We start from the raw sequence: 24,268 nt of genomic DNA, 5'->3' as shown, positions 1-24,268 counted from the left end.
TACAGACTGGGCTCTGCATCTGCCTCTGGCTGCTTTCTCATGGCATACCTGCGACACTGTGCTCATTTGGGCTTCAGCAAGATGTGCTGGCTGAATTAAGACACAACGGGTAGAAGAAACATTTCTCAGACTACGTTCTCTCACCAAGATTACACAGCTCACTTCTCCAAAACACTGAGCCGAAGACGTCGGTGTTCCCAGAGGAACCTGTTGTTTCACAAATGCTTCAACTTAAAACCAGCAATTCCCTTAAATACAGAACAGTCCAAGGAGTGCGTTATTGTCAGGCTCCAGCTCAGGACTGGATAAGGAGGGCAGGCAGGGCTTCAGCATGGAGAAGTGGGATCAGCCGAGCACTAAAATCCCCTGGGCACGGGTGCACCGTGAAGAAGGATGCTGTTGTATAAGATACCAAGGACTCTCGTAGAAACATTCTGATCTAAATTAAAAAAAGACTTAAAAACTTTCGGAACAGACTGAAGAAACCCATTAGCAAATGATCAGATGCAACTGGAGAAAGGAAAAGGCCTGTGTCTTCATTAGCAATGCAAAAGCCCAATATACTGAGACCAAGCTAATAGGAATTAACCAGGCCGGTACAAATTAATAGCACCAACCAGACAAGGCACGGCTGTGTTGACAGCATTATTTTAGGGCTCTACAAAGGGAGAATGATGCCTCAACAAATTAAAGTAACATTGATACCTACTGCATTACTGAATAACTGCAGAATGGATTTTTCTGCTTACATTTCTTTAAATAGAGTTAAAACATGCTGCAGAATCGTATATAAATCTTGTGTGCTCTAATTTATAATGGGCTTTTAGCTGTATGGCAAGTATTTTAAAATCATCTCTGCACATCTTTCCTCAATGTTTTATGATCTGTCGTCCAAATTTATTAGATAAAAACATTTCAGTAAATAATTTGCCATGTATTTATACTCAATACTAATGTGAACTGGAAAACATAAAACAAACAAAACACAGATGAGGGAGATTTAAGGTGAAACTTCAGATACTCACATATCTACTACGTATGCATAGGGAATGAATCTTTCAAAGGGCACCCTTGCATGAAAGATATCTGTACATTTCCCTGGTAAAATTATTTCAGCATATGGATTGTAGATAACAAAAAGAAAAGCTTCTTTGCGGATTGGCTCAAAATATTGTATTCTCTTCTCAATTACTTTTTCCAGGTCAGTTGGCAATGTAAGAAACCATTTGGAAGAAGTACTAGACTACAATGCCGTCTCATTTAACCCTCCATTCTCCAAAATGCCTTTCCCATAACAAAAAAAACAATGTTCTATTTATTAAAACAATAAAAATGGAACTCTTCAATAAATACCACAGTCTCTGCTGGCCAGAGCTATAGACACCATCACAGCATCTCCTTTCCATTGCAGCAGGTCCTTAGAGAGACCAAGACTCAGAGCCTTGGGCAGTATAAAGGGAATGCAGAAAGAGGGTCCCTGCCTGAGGAGCTCCCAGGATCAAGGAAACAGTTTGAGAGAAGCCTCCCTTCCCAACAAGGAGCAGAAAGCAAATGATGAAGTGATGCCCCAACATGAAGCAAAGACGTGAGCGATTAATTCATACTTCTGAAGATCTAGTTCATTCACTGCAGCAAGTGGAATCTCAGCCTACTCATACCTGCCATAAGGGAGCCAGTATCTCAAAATTAGTCAAGAAACTTGAAAACAAGGTCATAGTCACACTCCTACCAAAGCTCCTGGCTTCCCACCACGCTCTGCTGCCACGTGGCAAATGGGACAGCTCAACCACAGAATCACAGAACTGCAGGGGTTGGAAGGGACCTCTAGAGATCACTGAGACCAACCCCCTGCCAAAGCAGGTTCCCTACACCAGGTCGCACAGGCTCATGGCCAGCCTGTTGTCCACCAGGACGCTCATGTCCCAGAGCTCCCCTCCAGCAGCTCATCCCCCAACCTGTACTGGTGCATGGAATTATTCCTCCCCAGATGCAAGACTCTACACTTGCTTTTGTTAAACCTCATCTGGTTTCTTCCTGCCCAGCTCTCAGCCTGTGCAGGTCTCACTGAATGGCAGCACGACCTTCAGGCTGTCAGCCAATCCTCCCAACTTTGTATCATCAGCAAACTTGCTGAGGGTGGCCATTATCCCCTCATCAAGGTCATTGATGAAGATGTTGAACAAGATCAGACCCAGCACCGACCTCCCCCTGGTGAACCCGTGCTGACTACTCTTGATCACCTCCTTTTCTCTCGGTTGTCTGGAGATGGCATCCAGCACAGCTGTTCCATCACCTTTCCAGGGACAGAGGTGAGGCTGACAGGCCTATAATTAACTGGGTCTTTCTTCTTGCCCTTTTTGAAGACCGGAGTGACACTGGCTGCCCTCCAGTCTTCAGGAACCTCCCCTGTTATCCAAGACCTCTCAAAGATGATGGAGAGAGGTTCGGCAATGACCTCTACCAGCTCCCTCAGCACACGTGGATGCACCCCATCAGGTCCCATGGACTTGTGGACCTTAGTACTGCCTAGGTGCTCACACACCACCTCTTTCCTGACTGAAGGGAAGTCTCCCATTCCCCAGATCCTCTCACTAACCTCCAGGGTGTGGGAAACCTGAGGGAGAGCCTTTTCACTGAAGACAGAAGTAAAGAAGGCATTCAGTATCTCTGCCTTCTCAGCAACCCCGTTACCAGAACCCCCCCCCCTCACTTAGTAAGGAGCCCACATTCTCTCTAGTTTTCCTTTTGCTGTTAACATACTTGAAGAAGCCTTTTTTATTATCCTTTATCACTTTAGCCAGATTCAATTCCAGGCGGGCTTTAGCCTTCCTCGTTGCATCCCTGCAGGCCCTGACAACATTCCTGTATTCTTCCCAAGTGCTCAGACCCTTTTTCCACATTTCATGGACCTTCTTCTTTCCTTTGAGCTTGTGCATGAGCTCCTCGCTCATCCACACAGCTCTCCTGCCTCCTTTTCCCCATTTCTTGCTCACAGGGACGCACCGATCCCAAACTTGGAAGAAGAGCTGTTTAAATGCTGACCAGATCTCAGAGGCCCCCTTACCTTCCAACACCCTAGCCCACGGGATAGCTCCAAGTAGGTCCCGGAAGAGATTGAAATTGGCTCTCCTAAAGTCCAGGGTAGCAACCCTACTTTTTGCTTTGCTTCTTCCACTCAGGATCTTGAACTCCACCATCTCGTGGTCACTACAACCCAAGCTGCCCCCGACCTTTACTTCCCTGACAAGCCCTTCTCTATTAGTGAGAATAAGGTCCAGTAACACCCCTCCCCGCGTCGGTTCCTCCACCACCTGCATCAGAAAGTTGTCTTCAATGCGCTGCAAGAACCGTCTGGACTGTGCGTGCCTGGCCATGTTGGTCGTCCAGCAAACATCTGGATAACTGAAGTCCCCCATAAGCACCAGCGCCTGGGAACGTGATGCTACATCCAGTTGCTTATGGAAAGCCTCATCAACCTCCTCCTCCTGATCAGGGGCCTGTAGCACACATCCACAACAGTGTCACCCTTACCAGACTCCCCTTGATTCTCACCCACAAGCTCTCCTCTGCTACATCACTCTCCCCCAGGTGGAGTTCAATACATTCTAGCTGCTCTCTCACATACAGAGCAACTCCACCATCCCACCTTGCCAGCTGATCTTTCCTATAAAGCACACAGCCCTCCATGACAACATTCCAGTCATGCGAGCTGTCCCATCACTAGGAACAGCAATCATTACACTGCAGTGTAAATGTCATTTCAGAAGCATTCTCCAGTTGTTCCAGTGGAAACAGTTCCAGGAAGGAATGTTCTCCAAAGCTGGGACACCATTTCTAGCTCACCATGTCCATATTCTCTAGAGCAATACTTCGCTGAGCAGGGAAGGGCAGTCTGTGTAGAGGAGACAGAAGAGCAGGCAGGCCACTGGAGTACAAGCCCTTTGGCTGTGTCTGTCCTGTGTTTATTTTAGAGCACAGGACACAAGCAGGTTCTCTCCCAGCATCATCCCCATGAAGGTGTCCAAACTGTTACCAAGAGCCTGCCTGTCTCCAACCTGCCAGCAGCCTGCTGTAAGGGGTCAGATGCCCTCAGATCCCATCAGGACTTCCAGGCTAAGGGCTCTTGTAGGGGACCCTTCTTGCCTTGGACAGGTAGAATTGGCCACAATTTGTCTGTTGTACAGAGGGCAGCAATAAATCCCTGGCGCTGAGGTCTCAGTGGGACAGGGCTGTGTTTACAGAGCAATTTGATGTTTTAACACTGTGTCATTTGGGAAGTTGGGACTGTTTCAACATCAAGGTCTTGGATAATTGCTAAGGGCAGCAGCAATTCTCGTTAACTTCTGAAATATCTGCACAGACATTATGACCCCGATGACATCACAGCTACAGAACTAAATGCAAACGTAAAGAAAAGACTAACTGAGGAAGCGAGCGACTCCTAACACTGTGCTAAATCTTAATGCATAAATATATAAAATACACTGAAAAAAGTATGTTGTTGGCTCTTTTCCAAGATGACCTCTTTCAAATCCATTGCACATCTTCCTCGGCCAAGCCAAGATGGCTGAGAATATGGAGGAGATAACAAATGGCTTGTAAAGTTCTACTTTGCAAATAAACTTCTGGAATGTTCTGTAATCAAGGCCATTAATGCACCTCCAAGCCAGACTGTGGCTTTGTACAAGCCGTCAGTTCACTTGCCTCAACAGAAATCAAGCAAAAGAAAGGAAAGCTCATTAAGACTGATCTTATCTGATCTCAATCAGGGCTCAGCTGCCTGGCAGTGCTGCCACGGGACTCACGGGGACAGTACCTTCAGAGAGAACTGGTACATGGGATGGATGGCACGAAGGTCGTTCATGGCAAAGTAGAGCAGAGAGGCCCGCGCGGCAGCAGGCCTGTAGTGCTCCCTCGCCTCATTAATCTTGGCTTCAGTCACCTTGGACTCCTGGACCTGGAGGGAAAACACAGAACGACGGCACTGTGAGAACATCTCTGTGAGCTCTGTGAAGCTGCAGCTGGGGGGAAGGCAATTCCTGCCACAAAGACACCAGGTCAAGTGGTGGCCAACCTGCCCTCAACCCACCCACCTTCTCTCCCAGCAGCCTCTGTCCTCTGGCACATCCTTCATTAACTGCATTCATCCTCATGTCCAATCCTCTGTTTTCCCAAGCCTCCCCCTCCAAAGTTCTCACTAGGGTTCCTGCTCTTCACTAACTGGAATTATTTTTATAATCAGTGAGTTTCTCCTGCTAATTGCCCCCATCTTGTGCAAATCATTAATAACAGGACTGAACAGACAGTGCTGCTCATAAGAGAGCTTCTCCCAAGCTGAGAACTGCTAATTTTCTCAGCTACTTGCTGCCTTTCCTCTCTAGCACCTAATGCCTCCCTGTCTTCCTGGCCCGGTGTCAGCATAGCTGCTGTGATGGACACAGTGAAAATCCTTTTGGCAGATACATCATCCCACTAACATCTCAGTCCTGTTCATTCTTTTATTCCACTTCAGCAGCATGAAGCGACATCCTCGAGCCTCCTGGGGATTATGGTAGGCTCACGCTACGTACAGCCAGAAGTGCCGCAGCGCTGATCCACGAGATTCAGCAAACAATTCCATGGGGACATGGCAGAAGTGGGATCAGTACGTGTGGCACAGCCCTGCAGATCACAGCACAGCCCCCAGAGAAACACACACTGCTAGGCACAGACCCGAACTGCTAGAGCACATCAAACTTTCCCACTGAGACACTGACTAAGCACTCCCTGCTGCACACAACCAACACACACGCTGGGGTCCGTGGCACATCTTCAGAAGCAATGATGGGCTGTAACATCTCAGATTCCTTCATAAAACAGCTTTAGAATCTCTTGCAGAAACATGCATCTGCATGGATCACGAATACACCTAACACACTTCTCCACATCCTGACCCCATCTTTGATAGCATCTACATCTCTCCACTGACTATGCAGGGAGCTTTCAGCATGGTCCAGACAACTAACTTTCAGTTGTCCTACCCCAAAATGCTTAACAAATCCAGAAATGCAAAATCCAGAGGAGGAGATGAAGACAGCTGCTTTCCATAAATACAATGGAAAGGACTCCTCAGAAAGAAAATCTTGACTTATTTTTTCTGTAGCCAAACCAAGAACACAGTAGGGGTTGATTTGAGAAGCAGACTTATAATATTGCCCTGAAGCAGCTTTCTACGTGGGTACCAAACTCGTCAAAACCAGGTGCAATCTCTAAAATTCATCCTCGCTGCCACAGAGTTGGCAGGGATCATCTTTACAGCCCCCACTTGTTCAGAAATAGAAACACTTCAGGAACAGTTAATTCAATAGGGCGATGTCAGCCTTGCTGTGTCAAAGCATTCCTTCAGCATCCCCTTTGAGGAGTACAAGCACACCATCCCTAGGAAGCTGGAGGCACGTAATGTCCCTCAGACAGCTAGCAGAAATCATTTCATTTCTTAATGTGGAGGCATGAAGTGCGAGGCAGCCTGATCCTGACCTGAGCACACAGGTAACATGCCTGTGGGCTGGAGGACAAGCACAGGCTGTGAAGATGGGAGGGCTGGGGGGACAGCATCTGAGGACAGCCAGACTGGGGTCCTGCTGCAATACATGCTGTGATACATGCAGTTCTTGAGCCTACCTGGTGTAAGGGCAAAGCCCATGCACTTAACTGTCCCTGTGTGGCCAGCAAGGTGACCTGGGTAGGTGACAGCACTGGCAGCTGATTTACATCCCAAGGAATGGAAGGGTACAAAATAGCCAAGCTCTTGCAGATTCACTCGAGATCACAAACTCAACAGACTGCGGTCCCCTGGCAGCACTAAAATGCAGCTTAATTGAGGAAGTGTGATGCGTTCAGAATTATGCTGGAGCAGTTTAAAGCCGCCTTGATACAGTGTGTAAATTTTATCGTCTTTACATCAGCCACTGCCATTTTCCATTGGTCTTAAATAGGCCATTTAACATACAAAAGCTCCAAAGAACTGAACGGCTTGAAGCTGGCCAGAATGAAGAGCACTTCAATTTATATCACTTTCTCTTCTCAGCAGAAGAAGAGCCCAGCATTGCAAAGACGTGCTTCACCCACAAATCCTTGAAGAATACGTCTCACACAATTTCCTCTGAGCTATCACTGTCATTTTACCTTTTCTTCAATTTCTGCTGCTGTCTGTTTAGTGGTCTCCAAGTTCTCCACCAATGCTGTGTCTCCCAGGAAGTTCCCAGATGCTGACGACAGCCGAGACAACAAGTCGTCCTCTAACGTTTTCAGGGTGATTTTGAATCCATTCTGTTGCTTTGTGAGATCTGACTGCAAATAAGCAATTAAAGTCTTAGGCACAAAACATGCAGGATTAACCCCCTTCACAGGATAACAGGCTTCTAAGTGACTGTTGCCACAGTCCACATTGATTATTCCTGCTTTGATTCCCGCATATGAACAGAGCTCTGGGAATTCTCCATACCACTGATTCAGGGAAGGAAGCACAGAAAGCAATAGGAGAAAGCCCTTCCACTCAGAAAGTATTAAAGTGTTGGAAATAAAAAAGGAAAAGACTTCCAGCTTCTGTCTCAAAGAATCACAGAATTACAGAACGGTTTGGGTTGGAAAGAACCTTCAGGATCATCTGATTCCAGTCCCCTGCTGTGGGCTGGATTGCCATCCACCAATCTCAAACACACATCCTGTATCTCTGTCTTAAAAGTAAGTATTTGTGAAGCTTATGTCAGCCTGGATAGTTCCTCTGGAGCAAGCCTAGGTATCAATAGATACAACTTGCCCTTGTTAACCTCTGCCTTTCCCACTGCAGACCAACACCAGTACCACCAGCAATGGGAACCAAGCGATTGAATGCGGATGGGGAGAACATCAGCAGGCTCCCTGGGGTTCAGAGGTGAGCTACTCATCTTGGGATCAAAATGGAAAGGAAACTCAGTCTCACTCAATTGCTACTCTCATTTATACCCTGCACCCAGGGTCTCCCTCAGACCACCAGCCTGCAGCGCTAGAAGCTGCGCACACCAGGACAATTCCCATGGCAAAGGGTTTGCAAAGACAACGCTAATGTGGCCAAGCAGATAGAGACCAGTGGCAACCATTTTGTCACAAGGACTGACCTGAATTTGACTGTTTCTGTGAAATAATGCCCCTTGGCTCTCCCCAGCCAATTGCTCTGCTTCCCTTTTCTGCACAGATCCCACTTACTGACACTGCTCATGGCAGAACAGACACTCTCATGGCTTCTTTCTGAACTTCTCCTCCAGAACAGAGTTCCTCCTGAGAAATGTGACTGCACTAATCTAAGTGCTTGCTCAGGGAAATAGCATCTTCACAGAATCACAGAATCTTACCTGGATTTGAGGTGCACCATGTCATGGCACTATGTGGTCCTTTTGCAAACACCTACTGTAGAATCACAGAATGGCCTGGGTTGCAAAGGACAACAAACATCATCTGGTTCCAAGCCCCTGCTGTGTGCAGGTCACCAACCAGCAGCTGCCCAGAGCCACATGCAGCCTGGCTTTGAATGCCTGCAGGGACAGGGCATCCACAGCCTCCTTGGGCAACCTGTTCCAGTGCCTCACCACCCTCTGGCTGAAAACTTCCTCCTAATATCCAACCTAAACCTCCCCTGTCTCAGTTAAACTTCCCGTCTGAGCACCTATTCCAGAAAACACGTTGCGGCACAGCCATGCATCTGATTTGGATGCTGTGAAGATACAAGCCTGGTGGCTATTCCCTGCAAAAACTGAGCCAACCGCTAGCTTGACTGTGTATGAAAAACACCACTCTGTTGTACAGTTTTAAATCCCCACTTTTTTAAATCCCCACAAATTACACTTCATGTAAGCAACAGAACCGAGTAGTATTTGCTCCGTTACCAAAGGTTTTTCAGCAGATTAGCTAACTCTCCCATTAATAAGTCATCTTTCAATATTTGGGTGAGATTCCACACACTTGCTGCGCACGCACTCGTTTCATGTCAGTGCCAACCTGAGGATGCAGCAGTGCGCACCGACGCATGCCGTGATTCCTGCAGCAGGGCTGTTCTCAAAGGCCTGCTCCTTAGGCCTTACACACAGGTGGTGAATATTTCACAAGTCTTGAAACACGCCTTAAACTAACACAGTTAATTCTGTAAGCTCCTGTCATTCAAGCATAACATGCCTTGAAAAATGACATTTTGCAAGCTATTACTGCAGACCGCGGCCTGCGAGCCTGCTGCTCCTAATGAGGCTGCGTGTGACTTCTGCTCCAATAGCTTGTAATCACTACGCAGTGTCTGAAAAGCACCCTCAGAAGGGCACACAATGCTGTATTTCCCTCAAAAGCCTACATCTGTTGCAGATCTCTCATGCTATTGTTTTCAGCAGGAGCAAGGTCATCATTTCTTCTTCCTGCAGTGGAGCTCATTATCTGCTATTTCACAGCTGATACATAACAGTGCTGGTTCAGGAAGCAGGTGATGCTGGAAGCACTTACTGTCTTGTTCCTGCAGCTCACCTGGGCTACAGGCCTGGTGCAGGACTTGTTACCAATCTGTGTGATCTGGAACAAGACTTGGAGCACAGCAGTGACGGCTTAGAGCACCCGTGGAGAAAGGACCTCTCCTTTGGGAAACCCCAAAGTACACACCTGTACTGCTCCCATAGCTCTCAGACAACAGCTTTTTAATGTCAGTGAATGAAATGGGGGTAGAAGAAAGGATACAGAGGGGACAGGAAGAAATAAGCTTAAATATTTAAATATTCTTACCAGGAAAATTACATCCCACACCAATCTGCAGACAAGCTGAGCAGTGGGCCCAGGTGAACCTCATGAGGTTTAACAAATCCAGATGCAAGGTCTGCACCTGGGTCGAGGCAACATCTACTACCAAAACAAGCTGGGGGATGAAAGGATTGAGCATAGCCCTTTTAAAAAGAACTTGAGGGCACTGGTGGATGACAGCTGGGCCTCGCAGCCCAGAAAACAAACCCTATCCTGGCTGCATCCAAAGCAACATGGCCAGAAGGGCAAGGGAGGTGATCCTGCCGCACTGCTCTGCACTGTGAGGCCTCACCTGGAGCACTGCATCCAGATGTGGAGTCCTCAGTACAGGAGAGACATGGAGCTGTAGGAGCATGTCCAGAGAAACGCCACAGAAATTATCCCAGGGATGCAACACCTTCTCTACAAGGGCAGGCTGAAAGAGATGGGGCTGTTCAGCCTGGAGAAGAGAAGGGTCTGGGGAGACTGAGACCAGAATGTCAGTATCTAAAGGAGAGCTACAGGAAAGAAGGGGACAGGCTCTTCCCGCAGGGACTGCTGTAATAGAACGAGGGGAAATGGTTTCAAACTTAAAGAGGGGAGATTTGGGTTGGATAAAAGGAAAAGGTCTTTTACAGCGAGGGTGGTGAGACACTGAAATAGGTTGCTCAGAAATGTGGTGGGTGCCCCATCCCTGGAGACTTTCAAAGTAAGGATGGATAAGGCCCTGGGCAACCTGATGTACGACATGGAATCAGTCTCTCTCCTTGTGACAGCAGCCATTACCAGCAGTGCTGCTGCCCTCTGTGCTGTGGGTCGCCCCATACAGTGCCCAGCAGCAGCAGGAGCTGCCCACGGTCCCCAGGCTGCAGGGATGGTTTGGCTCCCACAAAAAGCCACAGCTCACGCATTAATTGTGGTCATTATGCATTCTTTATGCCATCTTTTGGCTCGTTAGTGCATGAGCCCGTTTCAAATGAAATGCATCGTTAAGGCTGCACGGATAACATAGTTCAGAATCTCATTAAAGAAAAGATGATTACAGAAGTGGCCTGGCCTGACCGAATGTGTGCACTAAATTCATTCTGACTCTCAGTAAATATTCAGCATTATACATATCCATTATATCACTAAGTGTGCCGCTAGCAACAAGGCTTTTCTTTAAAATGATATATTGAGACAGAAGCAATATTTATTTAAATGCAAAAAGAGAGAAAACATTTTGGCCATTTACAAACAAGAGTGAATAAGAATCAGAACAGAAAAAAATTAGTTATCAGCCTCACAACATATACAGTGGGACACAAACGCCTAAAATTAAGTGAGATTAATCCTACCTCTAAAGTAAGAGTGAAAGATGGAGAAAAATGTCATAATGTGAACCTGCTTCCATTTAGAAGAAGAGTAAAAAAAATAGTTTTCTACCCACATTTTTGGAGGAAAAGGCTTGAAATTGCTGTCTAAGTGCTCCCAAAAATACCAAGAAAACAAAAAGTGGCAGAAAATCACTTCTTCCTCAACACTTATCATCTGAGACAGGTCGTGAGAGATGGAGCTGTGCAGCCTGCAGAAGAAAAGGCTCTGGGGGGGGCTGAGAGTGGTCTTTCACTGTCTAAAGGGGCTGTGAGAAAGAAGGGTACAGACACTTCTGTAGGGTCTGCTGTGATAGGGCAAAGAGAAACGGTTTCAAACAAAAAGAGTGGCACAGGTTGCCCAGAGGTGGTGGCGCCACATCCCTGCAGACAGCCAAGGCCAGGCTGGAGGGGCTGTGATGGAGCTGTGGGTGCCCTGCTCAGCGCAGGCGCTGCACTACATGACCCTTAGGGGTCCCTCCCAACTCAAACCATTCCATGATTCTACGAGAGAAATATCTTACGAGGTGCTCAGCAGCCTCTCCGCCTTCACACATGAAACGCTATTTGTCTGAAAATATGTATATTATTTTTCATCTCATCCTGCCCACCTTGAGCTGCTCCAGGTCGGGCCGCTCCGCGCTGACCACCGCCGCCAGCAGCTGCTCCTCGAGGCCGTCCCGTGTGACGGTGAAGTTGATGAGGGTGCACTGTGCCTGCAGCTCGGGCTGGAAGTGGGGGTTTGCCAGCTTCGTGTGCAGGATCAGACGGAAGGCAGGGTTGAATTCGCATTCCTTGTCCCCAATCTTAATGTACCTGAAATTGGAGCAAAAGGAGCATGGGTGCACATTCATTCCGGGACAAATGGTGGCATCAGCCAGTGGAATCCACCAAAAATGGACTTTACAATCTCCATACAGAAATCACTTTTAGAGCAAAATAATTTAAGATGGACACACTTGAAACACTTCTGATTTAAGCTAAAAACCCCAGAGCACCCCTCCTCAATTTTGGAGTGCATCTGAGAAAGCTCACAGTTTCCAGCCTTGGGATGGGCAGTTGAAACCAGGAGCTCTCCATGCTTTTAATGGAAGACTGTACTCTTCCCAAAGATGGAATATGCAGGAAAAGCCTCACAGCACAGAGATTTTGATTAGCTACAGCCACAACTGCCTGGTGTGCTGCTCAAACCAGGCTGCCTCTGGTCGCACTGAGCAGCAAGGCTGGGTACAGGGAGCAGCTCAGTACCATTCTTGGGAGGAAGCACCACTTGGGAGAGCTCAGCTATCTCCCATTCCATCCAGTACAGAATTCAGAGTGCTGGGAGGCTGAACTCCAGGACATGACTGCTCTGAACACAAATCTAATAACAGCCACAGGAACTAGAGGAAAAGGGGAACAGGAAATGCATGGGGGGACAGTGATACTTCCAGGGATGCAGATGGGCTGTAGTGGAAGCAGTGGTGTCACCACAGGAATTTGAATACGCTCTCCAGTCAAACATCAGTCCCCTCAGTCTCTCCTTGTCTACCCCTGTTGTTTTTACGGCTGGGAAACAGAGGAAGACAGAGAACACCCAGCACAAGCAGCTCTTGGCAGCACCCAGCACAGCCTCCACTTTTTGCCCTGGAGCCACCAGCATCTGTCTGTGGGGTCAGCCACAAAGGACTGGGACTGACACAGGTGCCGGAAAACAAAAAGCCCACAGTTAAATACAAAAACAGTCCCCACGGAACTGAAGGAAGATGAGATTCAGAGTCCAGTCAGATTTCTGTCGTTTCCTGCTGCAGTGTGAGGTACTGAGGCAGTGCCACCAAGAACCTCATTAGAATCACACATATATTCCTAATGTATACATCCGCAGCTGAAATCACAAAGGATGCACAGTGTTTGCTAAAATCCAAGGTTACCTTTTCTTCATAACAGCCATAGCTATTTTGGTCATCCAGCATCAGGACAGCCAATTACAGACACCAAGGTCACCCAACCCAGAGGAGGATCGCAGGTCTCACTTTCACGTGAGCTTTGAACGGTGCTGTCCAGCTAAATGAAAAATCCAGATTTATTTCATCCTATGAGTGAATGACCTGTGACTGCCTGATTTAAACACTCTTGGAGGGAAGGTGTTCGTGCTGCCATAGACAAGCATACTATATGAGGTCAGGAAAGGAGAGCACAGCAACACAAAGCACACTCACCAGGAAAAGGGTAGAAATGGAAGCACCCGGGCCACAGAGCCTTCCCAAAGCTCACCTTCCTTTCTTGATTGTTTCTCGCCCCAGTAACGGCCCCAGAACTGGATCCACGGACTCTCCCAGGTTTTCAACCAGAACCAGTTCTCCTGCAGCCAGGGCTCGTTCCATTGTGTCCAGATACCTGTGGAGGCAGCATTAGCACCCAGTACAGCAAGCCTGGGGCTGGCTGAAGTGCACTGCAGCAAGGAGGCCACCAGGGGACAGAGGGATGCTGCAGCTGCGATGCACTACATGCACGTGTCAGGAAATGGCAGAGAAGAAGAGGGGTTGGATGGTGACAGCATGCGATGCTGCAAGTGGCACTGTTCAGGAGGGAGAGAGGCAAGCAGTAACAGCTGTATCCTCTTTCCCAAGAAAAGATGGGTCGGATTGTGAGGTCTTTTTGCAAGTAGTTTGTTTTCCTGTAGAAGCCACTGGTGCAGTTAACCTTGCATAAAAGCAAGCAGAAGAGCAAGCTGCATCCTTGCTGTGCCCTGGGGGCAGGAATGAGTTTAGGACAGTGGCACTACCATTGAATTCTTCTTTCCTCACAAGGGAATTGGGCCCCTTTGCAATGTCTGACTCCCCTCTCAGGGTACCTGCCAGCTGTGTATGTGGTCAGGAGGGGAAAAAGAGATGCACAAATGTCTGCAATGGCAGCATATGAATGTTACAGGGTCTGTTCCTCCTGGAGATTTGTGCCTTCTCTGGCATCCTTACTTTTCCCCTTTGAGTAACTGCAAGGTATAGTGACCTGGTTGGCCAGGAAACAGAAGTTTGCTCTAATGAAAAATACCGCCGTTTCCAAATGTCTTCTCAGCCCACATGAGAGCAAATCTAATAAATTCTTGTTATTTTCTATGATAAAAGCAGAGACAGATCAATGCTCCAGTCGAGGCAAAGCCAAATACCCCCAAACAAGCACTAAGCTCTTGGGTCACTCTCAGCTACTGCCAGTGCAAAATAATGCATAAAGAGCCAAAAATCTCAGAGTTAGCATCCAAGCAGGGATCTGACTTCCCAGATGGGAATCCTCACTAGTGGGTACAAGTTCATATAGCAGGAAATGGTGATTTGACCAGAGACAAATGCCAGGAGTTAAAAAGCCTTCCCACAGAAGATGTGTCCAGAAGAAGGCAGGGGTGCTGTGAACGTCCCAGCTGGTGCCAACATGGAACAGAGTTAGCCCAGCGGGGTGGTGACCCTCACACCAGCTTCACCTTTGCCTTCTTCCAAATTGTAGGAAACTTCACTCATGGTGAAACCAAGTCAGGACACAACACGACATGAGCCTGAGGGTGATGGCATAGTCCTCTGCATCACCCAGCCTCCAGCACACTGCTCTTTGCAATCTCTGTTTCTGAGGAGTTCCTATGGTAACTTGGCCAAGCACCAAGCAGACCCTCTATTTAATGAGGAATCTCCATCATTTTGGTAATGAATAAGCAACAAATACTTTTGAGGGCTTCCCTTCAATGTAATGGGCTCAGATGGCTGCAGATAAACACACACCGCTCGTCAACCAGAAGGAGCAGGTAGCCATGAAGAGGCACTGTTATGTGACACAGCTGATGCTTACCCCTTCTGCCCAATTCGGATCACCCGCAGGTCTTCGCCATACTTCGCTTTGATCCATTTGATTCCCTGCAGCTGGGGATCCACCAGGAGGGGCCAACGCTCGCAGCTGGTGAGAATGGTGGCATTTTCCGTGGACATCCGATCGGCCGGCAGCCCCTCATTCTGCCAAGCTGCAACGTCAGCATCATCTGTCAGCATGGTCAGAGGGTCTAGGGATGGAGTTACAGGGATCGGCACCTGGGGGGAAGGAGAAATGTGTCAGCACAAGGCAGTGAGCACGGCTTAACACACACAGAGACGAGCGAGCGAAACAACTCAAGCAAATTTAGCTTAATTAAAAACTGAGAAGTTTTGTTTATCAGTGTTTTGCCATTCTACGGGGTAGTTTTGATCTAATATTAAGTGTTTTCCACTCCTGTTGCGAATGAATGTAAATTATGCATGGATCCCAGAGATTTTTGCCTGCTGAGTGCTGAGAGCCCTGAAAAGCTGCAGCCCACCCAGCCACCATCAGACCACACTGCTGTGTATCAGCACTCTGAGATGACAGCTTAGAAGAATATAATTAACACTCTCATCAGCCTGCTGTTGTGCTGCAAAATGGCATCTGCAGTTCCAGAAACACTTCTCTGACATGGGAGGCCGCTTCTGGGTGCGACAAGTAGAAAGTTATCTGTGCCAGTTATCTGCACATGAAGGGTCGTTAATTTCCAAATGGAAATAGAGCCAACTTATGTGAAATCTCTAAGCACCGAGTCAGGCCCTTTTTGGAACATTTCCTTTCTTAACCAAGCTTTTGGTTTAGTATTAAAGAACACAGGATGATTTGTTTTCCTCTCTCATCCTAGGGAACTTGCTCATTTTCTCAGCTTTTGATTTGGGCACCACTGCAGTTGTGACCTTACATAAAAGCCTCTTGGCATTTCACCAGGGTTTGTAACATCCAGTTAGGTAATGATGTGCAAAAGCTCAGTCTTGCAGGAGACCGAGCACATGTTAATTTATTGATGTATTAAGTACCTAGCAGGAAATATTGTGAAATATTACCAAGTCTGAAGCATGATGGCCATTTGCTCAGAACACCAAGACGTGGATGAAGCTCAGGAGCTGAGAGGCATGGCCAGCACGAATAGAGCTCATGTCTTGCATGAGGTACCACCTGGAGTCTCTCCAAGCCTACCAAAGTGCTGGCAGTGAGCTCTGTCTCTTTCAAGCAGTCTCTATGCCATGCTATCTCCTCTCTAGGCTGCCCCTGAATCCTGCACAAACTGACACTGGTCTCCATGTTTGGGATGCTGCTCTGTGGCTTCTCCACTGTCCATAGGGGAATGGAATCACCTGCATGGTGCAAGGAGACCACAATGTCTTCCCCAAAGAGGAAACAAGTGTGGCTATGACTTGATCCTCAGTGCAACTCGATGAGGCAGAGGGGTGCTACTTACTTGGAGGACGCCCCATGGACAACAATTCATGGCCATGTTATGCCCAGTGACAACTGCTTTTCAGAGGAAGCAGGGCTTACTTCTAACTGCTGCAAATATGGTTTCCAGACTTTATCCATGAGGTCTTGTCGGTATTTCTTGGTGAAGTACCCCAGGTAGGAGACAAACGCTGTAGTCAGCAGGACATCCCCACACAAAGTGCTCTGCTGCCGTCTGAAGTCCTTCACAGCTTCAGCCCATCTCACATTCTCAGAAGCCAGTCCTCCAACCTGCAATTTCCCAAATCAAATTCATTGTTACAATGTCTCTTTAGCAATACTTAAGGATTTGACTGTATCCACACATTGTCCCTGACCTCACATGTCATTTCCTAAAGTTTAAAACCAGCGCAGGAAATACCCAACAGTGACTTTGCTAAACTCTTCCCGCTCCGTGAAAAAGTCTGGTTCTGCACTTGAGTCCCAGCTGCCGCTCCAGATCTGTTCCAAATTCATAAAGGGAAGATCCATCACGCAGTGGATTGATCCTCACCCATTCCCAGCAGAATCCACATAAGGATTTCTATGGCAGCCCATCAACTGTCGATTGCTTAATTGCCTGGATGTCACAGATTCACCCCTCATTACACTCCCTCTCACTCAGAGACTCTCCTCCAACAGCCACAACCCTCAGCTATCACACACAACTCATGAGGATAGCAGGTGGCATTTCGCCTTCATCCCAACGCCCTTGGGTCTGCATCATCCTTTCCCACAAGGTCCAGCCCAGGAAACAGTCTTCATGAGCACCCAATGGATAAGCCTTCTTTTCAAAGGACAGATCTCCTTCTACCCTCATGGATATCACATAATGCTCTACCAGACAGCAGGATCCTCCAGGGGATGTGCTCTGCTTGGCTGGGCCGGACGCGTTCATCGCAGTGGGACTCAGCTCCTTCGGCCCCAAGCAGGTGACTCTACAAGACTCTACAAATCCTACCACCAGGTAAGAACTCCTGACACCATCACCCAGCCTCCCACAAACAGAGGAATAAGAACATTTTGAAACAGAGTTTCTATCTTTGTCTTAACGGCCACTGATGACTTTTTCCTTCATTACTAAGGTGCCATGGATGCCAACCAACCTTTTGGCACCTGCAGCATCTTGGAGCTCAGAGAACCACAGTTCAGCTATGCTTTCTGTAAAAAAAAAGTACATCCTTTTATGTGCTGCCTGACCTTTTCAACTGCTGAAATCTGCTCTCACAGTGGAAAAACACCGAACAATCACGCCCGCTTCACCTTCTCCGTACCACTCATGATTTCAAGCTCTTGATATCCCCTCTGCTGTCTGCTTTTGAGGTTGAAGAGCTTTAAGTCTATTCAATAATTCCTCAAACAGAAGCCTTTTGATTGCCCTTGCAATCTTTATCTTTACCGAATGATGTAATCTTTATCCTCCGGTTTTTTTGTTGTTACCTTCCCTGCACCATTTCCTATTCCCCACTTCATGCTTTGAGGTACAGCAGAGGGGCTGGAGGTGCAGCTTCATGCTCAGGATTTATTTGGAATGGATTTACATAGTTCAGATCGTGACTTTTTTGTTTTTTCCGTTTCGTTCTTTTCCTGATAATTGCTAACATCCAATTTCAGCTCGGGTTTTGGGTGTTATTTCTTTCCCCCATGGGAGCACAGAGCTCGCACGCTCACAGAACTCTGAGCTCCACTGTTTAATTCAATCACAGAACCACAAAATGGCCTGAGTTGAAATGGACCAAAATGATCATCTAGTCTCAACCCCCCTGCAATGTGCAAGGTCTCCAACCACAAATTCCTGAACTACAATAACCAGCTCAGCATCACTTTGCATTTATGTTCCCAGCACTTCACATCTCCATCACTGGGTATCATCTTTACAGTTCTTTGTACTTTTCACCACTACTGCATTCGTATTTTAGACAATCTGTGCAACCTGCTTAGACACCACCTTTTTCAGACTGTTCATGAATAATCTGACCAACAACAAGAACCAAAAGAAATCAGCAAAAATCCCTCTGGTGGTTTTCCTACCTTGACAAATCTCTAAGAATCCCATGAAAACCGCCAATCCAGCAGGAGCAGAAGGAGGCTGACCATTTCCTTTGACCCATTATTATATTTCAGAGCTATCCCTAAACCTGTTCCAGCTGAGCTCCCCTTTCATCAGCATGAACCACCATCCTGCTCACAAAGACCAGGCTTTCCACGCTGCCTTTCTCCATCTCGCACTGCTGGCCTTGCGCTCCCTAAGCCTTGAAAGAAAGTCTGCTCTTGATGCATTTGGGATCACAGCAGTCCTTCTCGGGACTACAACACTTGCAGGCCAAAGCCTCAACAAACAGTCTCAAGTGCTTTCCAACCTTACCATGTTACCACGTGCAGGCACATTTCTATAGATGAAGTACCCTCAGGTCCTTCCTCCAGTCTCCTCAAGGTAAGTTCTCACACAGCTCCCTTGGTTCTCCACCTCTAAGAAGAATTCTTTATCATCTGATCTTGCAAAACTCGTAGATTCTCTACCTACTCCTAATTATTTTCCTGAGGTGATTTTTTTACTGTCCTGGTTGCCTTCATTAAGTCTCGTAAATTTTAATATCTTTAAGAAATCTCAGGTGTCCTCTACATCAGATCCTAGAAGTCATTTGGATTCTTTTCATCTCATTTGATTACCTGTAGCTCTTTGGTAATGAGGGATAGTGAACAGTCATTCCCTATTCATCTTCTCAGTACCGTTCACAACGTTACTGGCTTCTGTCACATCCATCCCTACACCCTCTTTTTTCCAAAATGAAGAGTCCTAATCATTTCCTCCCCAACCATTTTGTAATGGAAATGACAATGCTACGTACTTCCCTGTACCCTCTCTAGGTTACCTGCAGCCTTTTGACAGGCCAGCCTGTTTGTGTTGAGCACGCAAGATGGAGGCACAGCACAGATTTGGATTGATAGAATCATTATTCGGCTTCTGTTTCCTAATTGTTCCCACCAATTCCTAACGCTCAGTTCGCCTTGCTGCCTCCAGACATGTGCTAGACTGCTGCTTCTGAGAACCCTCCACAAGAGCTCTTATGTGAGTGACAACAGTGCAATTAAGACCTATCAATGTAAATGCATGATTAGGGTTCATTTTCCCTGGATGCAATATTTTGCATTTGTCATCACTAAATCTCATCTGTCATGTTAGCACATCTTCACTTACAAACCTCACCATCAGCCTCCCCCTTTTCTGGTCCATAGGTCCCTAGACATTCCCTGGTCCCTTGGACCCTGCATCACCTATAGTTCCTGAGATGCCAAACTAAAATCAGGGCACCTTAAAAGTGTGTCTTGTCTTCACTCATTGGTACATTTTTCAATCCAAAGCAACCACTGCCTGTGTAAACTTAGATTTCTTCTTCGTACTACCTCAAATACATTTGTTTCAAGTCTAGGAGGATAATTCTTGTCCTGTCACATAGATGACACATTGTAGATGTCAAATGAAACACACATCAGCAAGAGCTGTCAGGATCTATTCCAAGATCAAAGCCAGAAATGAGAGAGAAGGTATGCATTGCCCAACAGTAACCTGGGATCCAAATTCCTCACATGCACTGCAAAACAGATCCATTTTTGACAGCTGCAGTAGCAAGCTGTGCTTTCTAACCAGGTCTTTAAAAACAGTTACTGGCATTGGCTCTGACACGACCTGCTCTCCTGCACTGGCAGCTGTGCTCAGCACTCCCTTGCTGACCTCTGCTCCCGCCGCTCCCCAGCAGGCAGCCACTGCTTGGAGGGACCCAGGGAGCCTCTGCAGAATGCACTGCCCTTGGGCCTCACACACCACCATGGAGGCTGTGAAGTCCTTCTAGCTTTTCTGGCCTGGTTGCATTGGGTAAAGAGATGGAGGGAGAGGCAGAAAGATCATTTACGAGCTTTATTTGCAGCATTAGGAGAGCATGACTCAAAGCTCTTTCCCAATCTTTGTATTTAGAGACACTCCAGCATCAGACTCTGAATGGGACAGATACCTGTTTCAATTCCCTTGTTTGCAGCTGTACTTGTTTCTAGACTGCACTCTTTGGAGCAGCAGCAGAGCCTCCACAGGGTTTGTGTACATATTCATCCCCTGGCAAAGCCATAATGCAAACAGACCCAACTCATCTTTCTTTGCTTTACAGAAGCCTAGGGTTCACACTGGCCTCCTTCAGACTCAGTCTCCTATCTGTTCTCAGCATTTGTAACTGTCACACTGAAATATTCACCCAGCACAGCGAACAGAACAGAACAGAACAGAACAGCAAACTCGCTGCCTTCTCCTGGGCATCATCTTCCTCTGCAGCAAAGACTGCACCGCTCACACAATGCTCCAGTTTCATATGATGCTAGAGGCAGGAACAGAGATTTGCTTCTGCCTGGCTGTGCTTTCCCTAAGGAGGAAAGGAAAAGTGATTTTCAACCTGATGCTGCGGGAGGGACAGGCACCCTGGCACAGGCTGGGAATGATGCCATTAGCAGACTATGGAGAAAATGAAGTTACTCAGCTCATCTCAGTTATACGTGCAGTTGGAAGAAGGTCTCCACATTCCCAAAAGCGGAGCAAAGCCACTTTCCAAGTTCATTTCCCTGGCCATCATCTCTGCAGGCACAGGAGGATTTTGACAGATCATGGTCCCTGCTACGGCAATGTACAGCATTTGAGTAGAAGTCCAAATTTAATCTAAATGAAAATGGCTTAGGAACATCAGCAGGGACTGGTAGGGCTGAAAAATAATGATCACAATTAAAAGCAGAAAGCCTGAAGCCCAGCAGTGTCCTTTATCTGCCCCAAAATAGCAACACCCTCTTCTACTGTGATGCTCACATACACATGTGAAAGCATCCTCATTTCTCCTGTTAGTATTTTGTTTGCTTCTCTAGGATGATCTTCAAGGAAAGACACAGAGCTCCATCACAGAAACACTTTCCTTTTGTAAGAGCCTGATGGAACCATAGGAAGGACCCACGTTCCCACCTGGGAAGCAGATGGGCTGCACAGCGCTTCTGTTTGTTCACACAACACCAAAGGGAAACAGGGCTTACTTGCAAACCACCTCTGAATTGCTGTAACAGCTTCACTGCAACCGTGCTTTTCACAAAGGTCTGGCAGCAAAAGGGCTCTTTCCAAAATCAGCCACCAGAGCACTTGGAGAGGAAAGCAGAGAGACTTTGAAGAGAAAGCAATTGAACTGTTACACAAAATGAATCGTCAGCCGTGTACCCAAACAAAGGGGAGCCGTGTTGAGTCACTCACCAACAAAGGATGGAGTCCAGGACCAGCAGATCATTTGACCCAGCTCTGCTTATGTGCAGGTGCTGCCCGTGAGCCTGTGAGGAGTCCCAGCTAATTAGTGAGCTAATGAACGTGCTCAAATGCAAATGTATTCCTACAGCTGTTACTTGTCTGAGACTACACAGCCCACAACACAAACCCAGTGCTAGCAGACCAGGAACAGGCAGACATCAATACAAAAACCTCAACCTCAACCAAAGGAAGGTTTTCTAAACGTATGCCAATGTCTTGTCTTGATTTCAGGTCGGGACACACTCTTTTAGAGGAAATTGCTAAAGCATAAAACCATGGAACCACACATCTCTCCAGTGACAATACATCTCGTTATAGCAGTTGCTCATTCTGTTATTCAAGGACAACTTTGCAAACATAGCTAAGCCCTCAAAAAGAAGCACAGTTTTCCCTCATCGCCACACTGCAGTTGTACCTCAATGAAGATATCATGTTTTAAGCCAAAAATTCACATGCTAAGCATGGATGCACCCATAAGAAATCAGGCTGTTTGTTACAGTGCTACTAATGGAGGTGCAATTAAGCCACATTCAGTGTAAAACAAAATATATTTCTATGAAAAGAACTGAAACCACTATTTCTGTTTCTCTTCCTCAAAACACTTTCTTCTTGTACCTTGTATTTACTGACTCCGACATGACTCAGAGCCATGATCCATCTCTGCATCACATTAAACAGGATTTCGTTAGGCTGTGGAAAGACACAGGGAAATACTCATCCTGCAAAATCCCTCCAGAAATAGAAGCAGCTCTTTCGAACAAAAAAGCCACTTTCCTGTTTTAATTAAAGGTTTTGAAAGCATTCAGCGAGATTTAACCTGAAGAACATGAAAGCATAAAACTCCTTCTGTGGCTGCATGAAAGAGATCTCCATCAGCACAGGAAGGGACTTATCTGCTGTTTGCTTTGACCCCTCTATCTAAGCACATCACAGCCCTGACTGCAAAGCAGTGCCTGTGCCACAGCAGCGCTGTGTGCCCGCTTCCCATGGAGGCACATGCAGATTAAAGAACAAAGCGTGTTTGTTTGTTTGCTCTTTGTTTTTCACGTTTACCACTACCAAAGTGTGCAGATGGGGGAGCTGTGCAGTCTTCTGAGAGCATTCAAGTGCCTGTGGAAACTCACCTGAAATTCAGGCTAAGGCAATTTGCTGAAGGTCACCTAAGAAGGTGTGAGAGCAGCAAGCAGAATCCAGCACAGTGCAATGCTTAAACCATTTGCCTCTATTCCTCTTTCTCACCGCAGTGGGATAGAGGACCATTTATATACAAAGCATTGACCAGCCACAGGCTGGTAGAACAAGCAGAGACATCTGCATCCAGCAGCACTTCTAGAAATACTTTTGTATTCTAAGCTGCCACTGGCCTCACCAGCAGCAGCTGCTCCTACAAGAGACTGAGAGCAACTTGCAGCCCTGAACACGTGCAGGGATGCTCTCTTGAGGACATGGGCCCAGACTCTCTCAGGAGAGTGGTTTGAATGCAGCATCTCCTCTGCTCTGGGCAGGGAGCATCCTCTCCTTCAGTATCCTCACAAGGACTGGGCTGTCAGGACAGGGCCAAACATTTCATGGACCACAACCACCTCTGGCACTGCAGCTCCAGCCCCTCTGCCTGTGGGACCACCTCCTGAAGACCCATCTCCGTGCACCACACAGCCAGAATAGAACCTAAAATGCAAAGCATGAGGGAGCACAAAGCTGGGGCTCCAGCCAGCAGCAGAGTAGGAGCAGAAGCCGTTATCTTGTATCTTGAGGCAGTGACAAGGGCATCGCCCAGCACAGGACTGGAGGCTGCACACAGTGAAGATACAACAGCCGGTGATGCACCCTGATGGACTGATAACAGGGACATGCACTGCTTTTTCAGAGCTTTTCACCACTATCTTTTTGTCACTTCAAAACCTGCAAAGCTTCTCCTAAACTGCCACTTTTCTTTTTACCATATATCTCTGTGCTGCACAGTTTTGGTCCCATTAATACTTGATCACGCAATTAAATCACAAAAAGGACACGAGAACAGCGAAGAGTGCACAGCAGCTCTTTAAGCACACGCACTGCCTACTCCAATCTATGAAAACAGCCAATGCAAATTCCTTTTCATTACTGAAAACTTGCTGCAGCGCAGGAAATGTGACGCATTCCATAAAGATTAGAGGCTGTGAAGCACTGCGCGCACGGCCGGCATCTCAGCAGCACCTGACGTCTCCCATTGATGCCGCTGCCAACTCCCATCTGCTGCCACTCACCAGCCAGTTTGCAAGAGTGATGGTACATGCTGTAGCTTCAGCTTCTTGCTGACACTTGAGTTTGTCAGAAGTGGCCTTCTCAAACTTGGCTGTCAGCTTTCCCAGGTTCTCGTTGAGGCGCTGCATAGGAAAAAAGGGGAAAAATAACAGCAACCTTAAGGAAACTCCTACTGCAGCCTGCAGGCAGGGAGAACCACACTCCACCACACTCCATCACACTGCACACAGCCTGGCTGGCACCTGGGATGAAGCACAGAGCACTGGTGAGCTCTGCAGCTTCAACAGCTGCTCCCCACTGCTTTGTCATC

The 24,268-nt window shown here is 47.2% G+C and overlaps 1 protein-coding gene across 1 annotated transcript in view; it reads right to left on the bottom strand.

Annotated features, from left to right (window-relative positions):
• DNAH9 (dynein axonemal heavy chain 9) overlaps positions 1–24,268 on the bottom strand; it is a 188,826-nt gene that overhangs the window by 56,966 nt on the left and 107,592 nt on the right. The window contains exons 51-57 of the mRNA XM_052688193.1: positions 23,961–24,080; positions 16,455–16,643; positions 14,934–15,169; positions 13,374–13,496; positions 11,732–11,936; positions 7,165–7,329; positions 4,817–4,957 (exon numbers count right to left, since the gene is read on the bottom strand). Of these exons, the coding sequence (XP_052544153.1) occupies positions 4,817–4,957; positions 7,165–7,329; positions 11,732–11,936; positions 13,374–13,496; positions 14,934–15,169; positions 16,455–16,643; positions 23,961–24,080 (1,179 nt within the window). The remainder of the gene's footprint in view (positions 1–4,816; positions 4,958–7,164; positions 7,330–11,731; positions 11,937–13,373; positions 13,497–14,933; positions 15,170–16,454; positions 16,644–23,960; positions 24,081–24,268) is intronic.

The sequence above is a fragment of the Tympanuchus pallidicinctus genome, unplaced genomic scaffold, assembly GCF_026119805.1.
Source record: "Tympanuchus pallidicinctus isolate F22 unplaced genomic scaffold, pur_lepc_1.0 scaffold23, whole genome shotgun sequence".
Classification (NCBI taxonomy): domain Eukaryota; kingdom Metazoa; phylum Chordata; class Aves; order Galliformes; family Phasianidae; genus Tympanuchus; species Tympanuchus pallidicinctus.
This window is presented reverse-complemented; position numbering and strand designations above follow the sequence as displayed.